At 44.2% G+C, this 12958-nt stretch overlaps 2 protein-coding genes across 6 annotated transcripts in view; one reads left to right on the forward strand and one right to left on the reverse strand.

Annotated features, from left to right (window-relative positions):
• Positions 1-5201, forward strand: part of FAM184B (family with sequence similarity 184 member B) — a 123454-nt gene extending 118253 nt beyond the window's left edge. For all 5 annotated transcript variants that reach the window (XM_082462621.1, XM_082462622.1, XM_082462625.1 and 2 more), the window contains one exon: positions 1392-5201. In XM_082462621.1, coding sequence (XP_082318747.1) covers positions 1392-1485 — 94 coding nt within the window. In that variant the 3' untranslated portion in view covers positions 1486-5201. The remainder of the gene's footprint in view (positions 1-1391) is intronic.
• MED28 (mediator complex subunit 28) lies at positions 4056-12858 on the reverse strand. Its single transcript, XM_082462674.1, has 4 exons — positions 12676-12858; positions 10807-10873; positions 9751-9863; positions 4056-8452 (listed from the first exon to the last, which is right to left on the reverse strand). The coding sequence occupies exons 1-4, from the start codon at positions 12832-12834 to the stop codon at positions 8255-8257; spliced, it is 537 nt and encodes a 178-aa protein (XP_082318800.1). The 5' UTR covers positions 12835-12858; the 3' UTR covers positions 4056-8254.
• Between the last annotated feature and the right edge of the window lie 100 nt (positions 12859-12958).

Below are 12958 nucleotides of genomic sequence, written 5' to 3' on the forward strand. Positions count from 1 at the left end.
GTTGTGGCAAGCGGGGGCCGCTCTTCATCGCGGTGCGTGGGCCTCTCACCATCGCGGCCTCTCTTGTTGCGGAGCACAGGCTCCAGACACACAGGCTCAGTAATTGTGGCTCACGGGCCCATTTGCTCCGCGGCATGTGGGATCTTCCCGGACCAGGGCTCGAACTCGTGTCCCCTGCATTGGCAGGCAGACTCTCAACCACTGCATCACCAGGGAAGCCCCTCCCCTTTGTTTATTCCTTCCTGTCCAGCCTTCTGTTCAGAGCAAAATCTTTAATTCTGGGCTTTGAAGTTTGCATTTCTGAAAGGGCCCCTTCTGAAATGTTCCTTTTCCAAAGGCCCTACCTGCCCAAGGCTATTTGGACAAATATGAGTGTGGAGCTGGAAGGACTTCCTGTCAGTCATTGAACGAGTCCAGCCCTTTGTGTCACAGCTGAGGACACTGAGGCCTGGAGCCCCAAGCACACTGTCTACTAACTGCCAGAGCCAGCCTGACTGGCCACAGTTCATCTCATTATCACACACCTCTGTTTAAAGCTGTGTTCCCACTGTGTTTTTGTTTGTTTGTTTTTAAGATTTATTTATTTTTGGCTGCATCAGGTCTTAGTTGTGGCACACGGGATCCTTCTTGAGGCGTGCGGGATCTTTTGTTGCAGCGCGCAGGCTTCTCTCTAGTTGTGGCATGTGGGTTTTCTCTCTCTTGTTTTGGTGCGCAGGCTCCAGGGCGCGTGGGCTCTGTAGTTTGCGGCATGTGGGCTCTCGTTGAGGCACCGAGCTCAGTAGTTGCCCTGCGGCATGTGGAATCTTAGTTCCCTGACCAGGGATCGAACCTGCGTCCCCCGCATTGTAAGGCAGGTTCTTTATCACTAGACCACGGGGGATGTCCCCCCAGTTTTATAAGAAGCTTCACAAATGCAGTTAGAGACCATTCAGACAGGTATACACTGTACTTTCTTACCTACCGTCTCCCCTTTTCAATTTATTAGGCTAATTTCACAACCTCATTGAAATGCCAGAGCACATCAGATAACTTTTGAAGAAGCCATAAAGTGTAATACTGTATTGATTAACCATTTCTTCTTTTACCTGTTTTTGGAGGGGGTTTATTGTTTAATTTGTGCCTGAAATAAATAGTACATGTTGCAAAATATGCCTCATTAGTGTTAAGTGAAACAATGGTGAACCTTCTGTTTTCAAAACCGGAATTAGATGCTCCCTCTCCATCCCCATCCTTCACAACTTGTTTCTAGCTCCTAATATTGGCCCATCATGTTCTAGTATCTTTTTAAGAGTAAAGCAGCAGTTATCTTTCCCTGAAAAGATGGTAGAGTATTAAGTTGTTTATTGAATAATTTTCAAAACCATCTAAGAAAACTTTTTGTTTGTTTTTAGGACACAAGATGATGAAACAGCCCAACCCAAAGAAGTCCAGCAGAAGCAGGGCTCAGCCCACCAGGAATGGTTTACCAAATATTTTTCTTTCTAAACTGATCCTTAAACTGATCATAAAGTGTATATTTGAAACACATTTCTTTTGAAGCATCTGATTGAAGGAATGAACTAAAAAGCCAACCAACCAAATAACTTGCTTGTAATATGATTTACATACATAGCTAAAACAAATTCTTACATTAACATTTCATACTGTTTCATTGTGACATTAAGATAAAACAAGCCAGTGTTATCAGAAAGCGCCCATAGGGAAATATTATTGTTACTGATGACCTACCCATGGTATTTCTAGTGTCCGTAAGATTGCAATCCGCCTTGTGGAATATCAGACTTTGTGATTTCCATGGTCTACTTTTTTTTTTTTTTAATAAGAGAATGTTCTTTTTATAGCCACTTTATTTTATTTATTTATTTATTTTTGGCTGTGTTGGGTCTTCGGTTCGTACGAGGGCTTTCTCTAGTTACAGCAAGTGGGGGCCACTCTTCATCGCGGTGTGGGGACCGCTCTTCATCGCGGCGCGTGGGCCTCTCACTATCGCGGCCCCTCCCGTTGCGGGGCGCAGGCTCAGTAGTTGTGGCTTACAGGCCCAGCCGCTCCGCGGCATGTGGGATCTTCCCAGACCAGGGCCCGAACCCGTGTCCCCTGCATTAGCAGGCAGATTCTCAACCACTGCGCCACCAGGGAAGCCCCCCATGGTCTACTTTTAAATTGGTTTCATTTTCCTAGGACGCTGGTCATCTTCACTTGAAAAGTGTTTCTATGTAAATGATATAATTCCAAAATACACATGTAACCTCAATAGGTAGAGGAATAAAACAAAGCTCAAAATAACCAGGAAAGCCAACTTTAAAAAACCAAAGAAAACAAAACTACTAGGAATGGACTATAGCAGACCTTGGCATACTTGGATCAGTATTTTGACTTCCTAGGTCCAGGACATGAAGAAGATTATAGAGGGCAGAACACCTACCTCAAAGGGGCTTTTTGAAGTTTAAGCAAAATATGGGTAATGATACTAATCATGAATTGGAATTAGGCCTTGCCAGGATTTTTCTGTGAGTAACTGAGCCTCACCCCGTCATACATCTCAACTTCAATGACTGTAGCATCAACTTGGTCATTTGTGATGGTTTCTAGATTATTCTTTGAAGTGAAAGATCTACTGAACCTCTAGTCTTGCCTCATGGTGCATTGCTTCCCCATTGCATGGATGCTTAGCAGATTAAAGGGAACTGGGAATGGCCATTCACAATGCTGACCTCGCTGTCAGTCCACGCTGAGCTGTCGGACCCTCTGATGGAGCGGTGCAATTTGACAAGACTCAGTACAACTTTTAGTGGTCAAAATATATTCTCAATCCTTTGGTGCTGGCCCAGCAAGTGGCCCATAAACAGTTGTCTATTCTATGCACCATCAAATCTTTGCTCTTTGAATAAAACTTTAAACAACTGGGCAATAAAAATGGTTGTGATTTGTATTGATTTTCCAAAGAAAGGTGAAATTAGATGAAGGCTGAACTTGGAAATAGGAAGTTCACATTAACCTCAGTCAGATCATCTTCAATAAAACGTAGCTGTGGTGCTTGGTGACCACCTAGAGGAGTGGGATAGGGAGGGTGGGAGGGAGCGAGATGCAAGAGGGAAGAGATATAGGGATATATGTATATGTATAGCTGATTCACTTTGTTATAAAGCAGAAACTAACACACCATTGTAAAGCAATTATACTCCAATGCAGATGTTAAAAATTAATTAAAATAAAAAAAATAAAACGTAGCTGCTCACGCACTTATGTCATTTTGAGAGAAATGCAATTACAACTCAGACTCACAATTTAAAAGTAAATTTACTACCTAATCAAAACACATGGCCCAATAACATAAATTTTTAAAGGCAAATACTTGTTACTATCCGTGTAACATGCCGTATTATTTTTCAGTGTCAAGTATTTTTTAGTTTTGTTACCTGCTTAGGGTGAGCATTGTAGGATAATGTTTGTGTTTTAAAGACTACATACAGGTAGTTCTACTTTTGTTTGTTGAAATTATTTTCCCACTACTGTGCAACTCCTGATGACTAACAAAGGAGGCTGCACTTTATACTACTGTCCTTTAACTCAGCATAACACATGCTGCAGGGATAGAATTTTACTGAGACCCCACATCTGTCTTGACTCCTTTCTTGTTGCAGGCAAGTGAAAGATCATGTTAAATTTCTAGGTTATATGCAAACGATTGTGTCTGTTAAGTAAATCTTGGCATGCTTCTATCATTTTTTTCTTTAGGACATATTCCTTGAGTATTGAAGTAAAGCATCAAAGGATACGCCTAGGCTTTTTGTGTGATACTACCAAATTACCAGAAAGTTTCTAGCAATTTACACCTTCACCAGCAGTGAATGAAATTCTACCTCTCTGTACCCTAGATAATATTGACAAGGAAATGTGAGAGATAAAACATTATTGTTTTCTCTTGCATAATCTGGTTCCATCCATCTCTCAAGAGCAGATTGGTCTAGAGATGATGGGGATGGCTTGGAGGTAACAGCAGACGTGAAGAGAAACGAACTGATTCAGAATTGATTTAGGAGGGAGAAACAACAGGATTTGACGATAAATCTCTTTAGGCATATTTATTATGACAGAGAAGAGGAATTAACATATTCCTGGAGCAAAACTGGAAAGGAACATTGTGGCGAACTGTTTCTTAATTTGGGGAGAAAAGAATGAATTCACCCAATCAGCAGCTGCACACCACATACCTGAGTCCTTACTACTGCTCTGCATCAGTGCAACATCCAACACAGCAGTTCCAACTGAGGCTACTTGGTATATACTCATTCTCCAGCCTCTATCTGGATTCTGCAAGGGCAAAGCTGGGAAAGTAAATGGAGTTATAATAGGGACCAGCTTCCTAGCATCCTTTAGATTTCTCAGGATAGCACTAATTTCCACCATTACCCCCAAGATGCAATATTGGTTTTGATCTGCTACCTCCTACTAGCTCCTCATCTGTCTGTTCTCCCCCTGCAGGAGGTAACCAAAGATGCCCTGGGCACTCACAGTTGCCACTGAGCATTAAACAGTTATTTTGTCATTGTCCCTTTGCTGAGAGTCGAGACAGCGTAGTGATAACCTGCCAACTCCACCGTTCTTACATGCAGTATTCCCCCTTAGCTTCCAAATGTTCGAATCCGTGCACTGACAAAGTTCCCTTCCACTGGGACACTTGCCCAGGGCACCGCTGGTGGGATCCTCAATAACTGGGCCACCCTCTTGAGCCAGTGACTGTACCTCACATACCCTCAGGATGCGTCTTCCTTGCCAGTTGGACAGTAAGCGAGCCAGTCCCCAACCCCACCCTCCTGCCTGCTCTCAGGCCGCGTCCGTGGCAGCGTGTCAGTCGGGCCCTCCAGGAGGCATACCCCGACACAGGTGGAGGAACAGACCACGAGAAACCCACCTATAGTTGAATGAGTTGGCTTTATTACTTGTTGGACACAGGGAGAATGTCCATCATGGAGAATGGTGGGGCTTCTCAGAAAGAGGGTGTTAGAAAGAACCTATCGTAAGATTTTGGCATTGGTTGGGTGATTTCCAGGAGGGTCTAAAGAAGCAGGGATTCATTCTAGATTGGATGCTGTCAGAAGGCAGGGGCAACTCTATGACTGAGTGTCTTAATAAATCTTATCTATAAGAAGGGCAGACCAGAGATAAAGCTGTAAATGGTTTAAAAAAAAAAAAAAGAAAAAGCAGTCACTTATTTTTTAGCCAGGAGAATATTTGGTATTTGGGGGGTGGCACAGTGACCTTGTTTTTTTTTTCCTGTGCTTAGACAAAGTTGTGAAGTGGTTTTGGTTTGTCTTGCTTTATCACGGTCTCAGAGCAGCTTTATCTAGGAGGCTGGTATCCTGAGACTGCTTCTGTCCCGTAGGAGAATAACATGGCCAAGCAGTGCTGGGTCGGCATCCCTTGTCAGGGGCAGGTTTCCGCCCTTCTCAGGGGAAACACCTGTGTTGAATAAAGGGGAAGAAGCAGGAGGCAGGAAGAGCCTTCAATTTTGACGGAGAGTTGACACCCGTCTAGAAAGCCAAGGAAGATTTGGGGAAGAGGCTTAGACAACAGCAGAGTTTGGAGAAAAAGCCTCGGCCACGCTGAAGAGCTCCAGAGCAGGCACTGCTCATTAGAGGGGTCTGTGTTGGGCAGAAATGACACAGATCCAGCGTCCCCACTGTGCTTGGTCACACCCAGGAAAGAGCATGGCCTTTGAGATAACTGAGCAGGGCTCCTTCGTGGCCTCCAGTGGCCCAGGACCAAACCCTCAGGAACGTCAACATTTAGAGGTTGGGGAGAAGAGGAAAGAGAAAAGAAGGGGAGATGTATTAAAGAGAATAAGAGAATGAGTTCAAATAAAGAAGATGATGAAGTGTCACAGTGAAGCAGCTGGGAGCCATCACAAGCACAGTTGGTGCTGTGGAGCCACACGTCACAGCCTGGGGGCGGGGAGCGTGGAGGAGCTGGAGACTGAACGAGGGGCCGGGAAATGGGGCAGCGCTCAGGCATCGCATCGCAGCAGGGAAGACCAAGAATTCTGTGAGCTGCAGGGGGCAGAGAGTCCCCAAGGGATTAAACCCTAGAGAAGGCAACTGGCCTGGACCCAGATCATTTGTGGAAAGGTTCATCTTATACAGGGTAAGCGCTTCAGCAGATGGACCACGAAGGGAATAAAGATGCCCTGAAGATGTGGGTTGGTCTGTCATCCCCAGAGGGAAGGTGAGGGAAAGTCCAGCTGATGGCTCATTACTTTCTCCTTGAGGGAGAGGGCATCCCAGAGGGTTTTCTGTTTGTCAACCAGCAAGATGTCACTAAAAAGGAAAAAGATATTTACAAACAGAAAAAAGTGAAATGTTTATGTGCCAGAAAACTTTTGAATTTAGTAAAGAAATGACAGTAACTGGTACACACATTAATTCAAAATATTTTTACTAAGCACCAAATAGAATAGTTCCTGAACTTTTCACTAAGCACCTCTTCATTACTGAAAGAATGCCTAAAATGTAATCAATTTAGTTAGGTTTTTAATCAAGAAATCTACAGCTGCCAGTCAGAGCTTCTAATTGGCACGAGATGACCAGGTTAACAACCTTGAAATCAGATAATGTGATTGAAAACAACTTTTAAAAGCTTTGTTTAACTATATACTCTGAATGAGGAAATTCATTGGCCTCCGGCTGTGTACCATACACAAACGCACACAAACAAAAATAAGTACTAAGTTATTATGTATAAAAGATAATAAGTGGTCCCTGTATATTCAGAGGAGAATAATGCCTACTTCTCATGAGGAACAAAGAGACAGATCACTAACTGCAGAGGGAGAACCAAGCAAGGCTGGCAGAAGAGACAAGAAGTCCTGTGTCCTGTGGATACGACAGAGAGGGCCTTTGGAGGCTGCAGAGACCAGGTGCCGTCCAGGCCAGACGGGAACTTGAGTGGATGTCAAGGTAGGTGGGGCGGGGCCTTCAAGACTGGAGGGAAAGCGAGCCAAGACACCAAGTCACAGAATTGCTGCCTGCTCAAGAGATAGTGCAGCACTGGGTGAGGGAGAAGGGCTGTAATCTAATGAGGGAATGTGAACAACAGAGAGAGGAAAGCCTCCTCCAAAGCCTCCTCCAAGGAGACCAGGCACAATGCCGGTCTGTATTACTCAACAGCAGACCAGGCACGATGCTGGTTTGTACTTCTCAACAGCGGTTCAACAGAGAAGCTGAGGTGGCCTGTGTGACCGACAGAGGGTAAAGTATCTTCCCAAACACTGAGTCTCCCATGCACCCTGCAGCCAACCTCCCACCTCGAGGCCCCAGTCCCTTGGAATCGACACCACCCATTAGCAAGAAATTCATTAATGGAAAAAATCTGCTCCAAATAGCAGAACAAACAAACAAAACTCAAAACTCAGAGATAATCACAGCAATCTTTAACCCTCACACTTCACCTATGCCCCTATTGAGAGCAGGGTCCGTTCTGTTACTTAAACTGATTATTGCAGAAATGAATATCACTAGCATATCACTGCTCCTACCCTCCCCCAAAAGTAAATGAACACTACACAAAATATAAACTTACCCCAAATAAAAGTCAACATTAACTTAAGGATACTGCTGGATTCCTATAGCACTACGTTACTGCAGTAACAGTTACTACACTAACCTACGATATTATAATCCTCTTCCAACCTATTTACAAAATATCCTCATTCTGAGGTTCTGGAAGTGTTACATCGTTGCATTAGACTCCTCTTCTTTAGGTAGTTCAGTCTCGAAAAACAGCAAATTTAATATTTTTATATACTGCCACTGATGGGTAAATTATCATAAAAGGCCTACAACCAAAATCCTCACCCTTTGATATGCAGATCAGATCATACAAGCTTTTCCCCTCAGATCATACAAAATAATCTAAAACTGGAAACAGAGATAAACACTCATACAAAAATAAAAATAATAAAAACAAGCAGCAAAAAACAAAACATAAAAAGGAATCTGTAAACGGCACCATATTAACAGTCTTAAATTTTGCTAAAGACAATATACTTGGTTTACCAAAGCAATAAGCATTTTATAAAGTACTCCAGAAATAACGCTTATAAAAATAGGGGGAAATTTTTAGATGAGAGCACAAAACTAAAATCATCTCACTCTCTGGCAAAGAGTTCTCCCCAAATGTCATGTCTACAAGAAGTGATGTTTGACAGACCTGTGTCTGGGCTGACTCGGCCACCAGCTCACGTTCAGGTGGCTTTTCCTCAGCTCTGCTTCATCGGTGCAGGGATATTTGCAGACGCCTGCTCGAGGTAGGCCAGGGAACCCTGAGGGATGTCGGCTGGCTTCTTGTGCTGCATGTTGATGTCCTCCAGCACCTGCTGCCAATGTCTCAGTTTTGTTAAGTGCTTCTGGACCAGAGCATCCTTTCGCTGTAATTCGTTCCTCAGTTCTGAGACATCCTACAAACGAAAGCAATGAAGCCAGAGTAAACTCACAAAACACAAACATAGTTCCTGATTAGTTAAGAGCACTAAGAAGTAAATTCAAAACAGAGAACCGACTGAACCATACTAGGCTGATTACTCTGCTTGGCTGCATACTTTGAATAACCCAAAGCCACTCTTCTCATGAAAGATGCCTGCTTAACAGTTTTTATTTTTAATTCATGTTCTTTTAGTAAGTAATACACACATTAGAAAATTCCAAAGTTCCAAAGGACAGGCAAAAAGAAGTCAGTCTCTTTCCCATCCTGGTCTCCAGGCACTCAGTATTTCTCTCTGTCCAAAGGCTACTGTGAGAAGAATCTAAAACACTGAGAATCTGAAACTGTTTTAAAAGAATCCACAGCCACTGTTCTATCATTTCAGATTATGAAGTGTTAAAATCTCATTTCAAGAGCTTTTTAACGAGTAACAGTATTAAAATCCTGTATTAAGACCTGGCCTTGAACACCTAGACTTTCACTCAGGTATTCAAATCAGGAAATGATCTGATATGGTGAATTTTAAGAATATCACCTTCTTACCATTCACGTTCTCAACAGCTGGTATCAAAGAATAAAACGAACATTTTGACTAATTGCTCAGCTTGTGGGGGGAGTTATTTCAAAAACTGCTAAAAAAATAATCATCCCAATTTAGTATTTCCCACTGGGGGCATCACTGTGTTTTGGGCAGGAAGATTCTTCCCTCTTCCACACTGCAGGGGGCAGGCCCTGGCCCTATCCACTAAATGCCATTAATGACAACCTCAACACACTTCCAAATACCCTGGTTTCAAACAACTGAGATAAATGAAATCCTGAGTTTCAAGGAGCCTGGGACAGAACACTTACTTTTCGGTTCCTTGAACAAAATTGCCTAGAGCCCTTCCTGTGTGTAAGGCACTGCCTAGAGCCCTTCCTGTGTGTAAGGCACCAGGGACACACAGATCAGTTCCTGTTCAAAATGAGCTTATCATCTACATTAATGGTTTTTCAACCTTTCAAGCAGAACCTTTTTCTTTTAAAAGAAAAATCTTCCATGAAAGCCAGTGTATGAAACGAGTAAAAGCTGAGAGCTGCTGTGTTTGAAGCACCGCTTTCCACCCCTGACCCCCAGGTCCAGGCTGTCATGAACAATGACGACCAACATTTTACACTCAAGCTATGAAGCCCCACTATAACTAACGGGCAAATGGAGCACCTCATTTAAAGCATAAATGGAATTTTGACAACATTTGCTCTTCCTTAAACGTAGGGAGAGAAATGAGCTTGTACCTCTTTGATAACTTGCTCTGGTTTCTGGACAGACAACTGCAATCTTTTTTGTAGGAAAAAACATTCTGTCTGTCTCGCAATATCTAGAAATTTCTGGATACACTGATCAACACCTTAAAAAAAAAAAGACCAAAATATTAAATTAAGAAAAACACTAGACACATATATCTCTCTCATAAATCAACAGTTGGAATATCAAAACAGCACCTTCTTGTAGATGTAATCGGGGATCTTAATCCTGCCCACAGCAATATTATTGACCCCAACCCCCTATGTGTTAAGCAACATTAACTAGCAGATAATCTGTGCTTTTACCAGGTGAATAAGAAACCTAACTACAACGCAAAAGTTCTTCTGAAGAAAGACAATCCGGAGATCCAGCAATTAACATCATGATTTCCAGTTAAAATGAAACATTAAAACACAGTACAAAGAAATCAGAAGTACCTCTCTGGGGACAGAACTTGGGCGAGGAAGGGGAAGCAAAAAACTTAGTTCTTTATTTTTTTTAAAAGACATAGAGGAATTTTTTTTAATTTATTTATTTTATTTATCTTTGGCTGTGTTGGGTCTTTGTTGCTGTGCGCAGGCTTTCTCTAGTTGTGGCGAGCAGGGGCTACTGTTCGTTGCGGTGCACAGGCTTCTCATTGCAGTGGCTTCTCTTGTTGTGGAGCACAGGCTCTAGGTGCACAGGCTCAGTAGTTGTGGCACACGGGCTTAGCTGCTCCGTGGCATGTGGGATCTTCCTGGACCAGGGCTCGAACCCGTGTCCCCTGCATTGGCAGGCAGATTCTTAACCACCGCACCACCAGGGAAGGCCAACTTAGTTCTTTAAAAAGCAGTACACACTATTGGTCTTCTTTGTCTTGGTACCAATACGAAAAGCTCATTCATTACAAGTGGCTCATTATGAGTGACATAAGATGTCAATAAACTGAACAAAGAACCAGCAGTATATAGAGATTGCACAAATCTTATTCCCTGGAAAAGTTCTCTTAGGATACAAGCGGGACTGAAACACATCAAGTGTAAAATCAGCAATGAGGGAATTCTTACCAGTTCGAATTTCTTCCTGATCTGTACCATTGACATAATCCTGACTCACCAGAGAAGCAAAACAAGCCTGTGTGATCAAAACATATCACAAAAGAAAAAAATGTCATTCACACATCAAGAATCTTACTTTAGAGTAAGAAATAACTTCTTTTGATGGAAAACGAAGGCTGAGCCGAGTCTCGCGAGAAGACTAGGCGGGTGATCCAGGTAGCACCTCTCCCCACCCTTTTCACTTGGCTAATTCCCAATGCCCGCCTGGGTTTCATGTTTTCTGGGAAGCCCTCCTTGACAGCCATGCCCAGATGTGTTCTCAGAGTATCCCAGGTTTCTCCTATCAGAGCACTGATTCCACAGCACAGCAGCTGCCTGCCATTTATCTGTTTTTTCCACTGCACAGTCATGAGCTCCTTGAAGGCAGGAACTGTTTTCTGTGTATTCTTAGCACTCAGGACAGGTCCTGACACATAACAGGCTCCTTCACTGTTTGACAAATATTCATCAAGCACTTGCTATCTGCTACCACTGGATTAGCACTACAGATACAATGAGAGGAGGGAGGGCAAAACAGGTGTTCTCTGACTTCACAGAGCCTGATGTAGTGTGCTACAAAGAGCAGCAGGGCAGGGTCGATGCGGAAGTGATGTGTGAGCTGGGGGAGGGACCTGGAAGCCCAAAGAGAAAACGAAGAACACAAGCAGAAGGTCTCCTGTGGCCAGAGTAAGAAGAGATGGGTCTGGAGCAGAGACTTGAACATGCAGAGTTAGGAAGACCACAGCACCTCTTGGGCTATCCCAACAGCCACAGGTAGCCACTAAAGGGTTTTAAGCATTAGGGTGCTGGTGGTCAGCTGCGGACTTCTTTCTACAGGGCCAGTGTTTCAGCAAGAGCTCACGATGAGAGCCACCTCACCTCTCAATGCTAGATGCTGCTCTAAAACTTAACCTGTCCCTTTCCTTTACGGTTTAGCCCCACCCCAAAGGCGTCTCATCCTCCTCCCAGATGGAAGAGATTTCTCTGTTCTTTAAATCTGTTGTCTCCAAACTTTTGAACGTACACCCCATCAGCAAAAGCATTTTGTCCACGCAGCCCCAATAACACGTTCATTTACAAACTATGTTTATCAACTACTCTGCTATTATATACAGTATAAAAGTCACACGACTAGGATTTAAAATGTAGAAAAGGTAATTCCAGTTACAAGTTACTTAATTTCCACACGTTAATGGCTCATCTTCCACTTCAGAGACCACAGGAAGCCATCTTATTTCTAAGCACTTGTTTTTTACCTCTCCTTTGTCTGCTACCACTCCCCATCTTCTTTGGTACAGGGTTAATGTTTGAGCAGAACTCAGAGTTTGGGTCACCTCTGCCTCTCTCCTCACCCCCCAGCCTTCCTCCTCCTTCCTCGGTCCTTAGTACCAACCTCCCCACAGTAACTCTTAAATAACTCCATTCAGCTCCAAAAGTCCCACTACTTTAGGACCGTTTAAGGGTGGAGACCAACGGAAAGGATACAGGACATAGGGGTGGACGCTGCGGTCCGGAGAGGATGAGCACGTACTAAACACGCAGGGACGCGGGAAAGGATACTCAGGGATGGAACCAAGGATCGGGTGGGAAGGGAACAAACCACTGAAAACCTAGAAGGGTCCCAGGGTTGGGGGTAGACAAACTTCAAGTCCACGTGGCTCCAGAAATGTCAAGTTTACGCATCTCCGCCAGCCGACCAGAGGAGAATTCCGGCCACCATTCAATGTGGAGACTAATGCAAGCGACTTAGGTGCAGGTATCACCTAAAGAGAGAAGCTCGCGCAGCATACGCTTCAGAAAAGGGAGGCTGGGAACACAGACGCCCACGTCTTATCTTACCTCGAACGATGACTCCAACTCGTCCACCAAGGTACTGTTAGAAGTTCTCGGAACGCCTGGTGTGGCCTGAAGAAGCGAAGCCTGGGCCAAGAGCCCCGGCGGGGGTGGCGGGGGTCCGGGGGGCTGCCCGGAGAACATGCCTCCCAGCGGAGCCGCCATTTCTAAAATGGCGGCTAAGAGACTCACTGCGCCTGCGCAGGAGCTGGGGCCGCGGGTCACGTGATATGAGTGGTCACGTGACGGTGTTGAGTGCCCGTCGGCGTCTGTTGGACGCCCGGGAAAC

This window comes from Balaenoptera physalus, assembly GCF_965194825.1.
Source record: "Balaenoptera physalus genome assembly, chromosome: 5".
NCBI classification, from domain to species: domain Eukaryota; kingdom Metazoa; phylum Chordata; class Mammalia; order Artiodactyla; family Balaenopteridae; genus Balaenoptera; species Balaenoptera physalus.

Coding starts and splice junctions, on each gene's coding strand:
- MED28 (XM_082462674.1), bottom strand. CDS start 12,834: ATGGCGGCTCCGCTGGGAGGCATGTTCTCCGGGCAGCCCCCCGGACCC. Junction 10,874..12,675: donor AGTTGGAGTCATCGTTCGAG/GTAAGATAAGAC, acceptor TTGATCACACAG/GCTTGTTTTGCTTCTCTGGT. Junction 9,864..10,806: donor TCAGGAAGAAATTCGAACTG/GTAAGAATTCCC, acceptor TTTTTTTTTAAG/GTGTTGATCAGTGTATCCAG.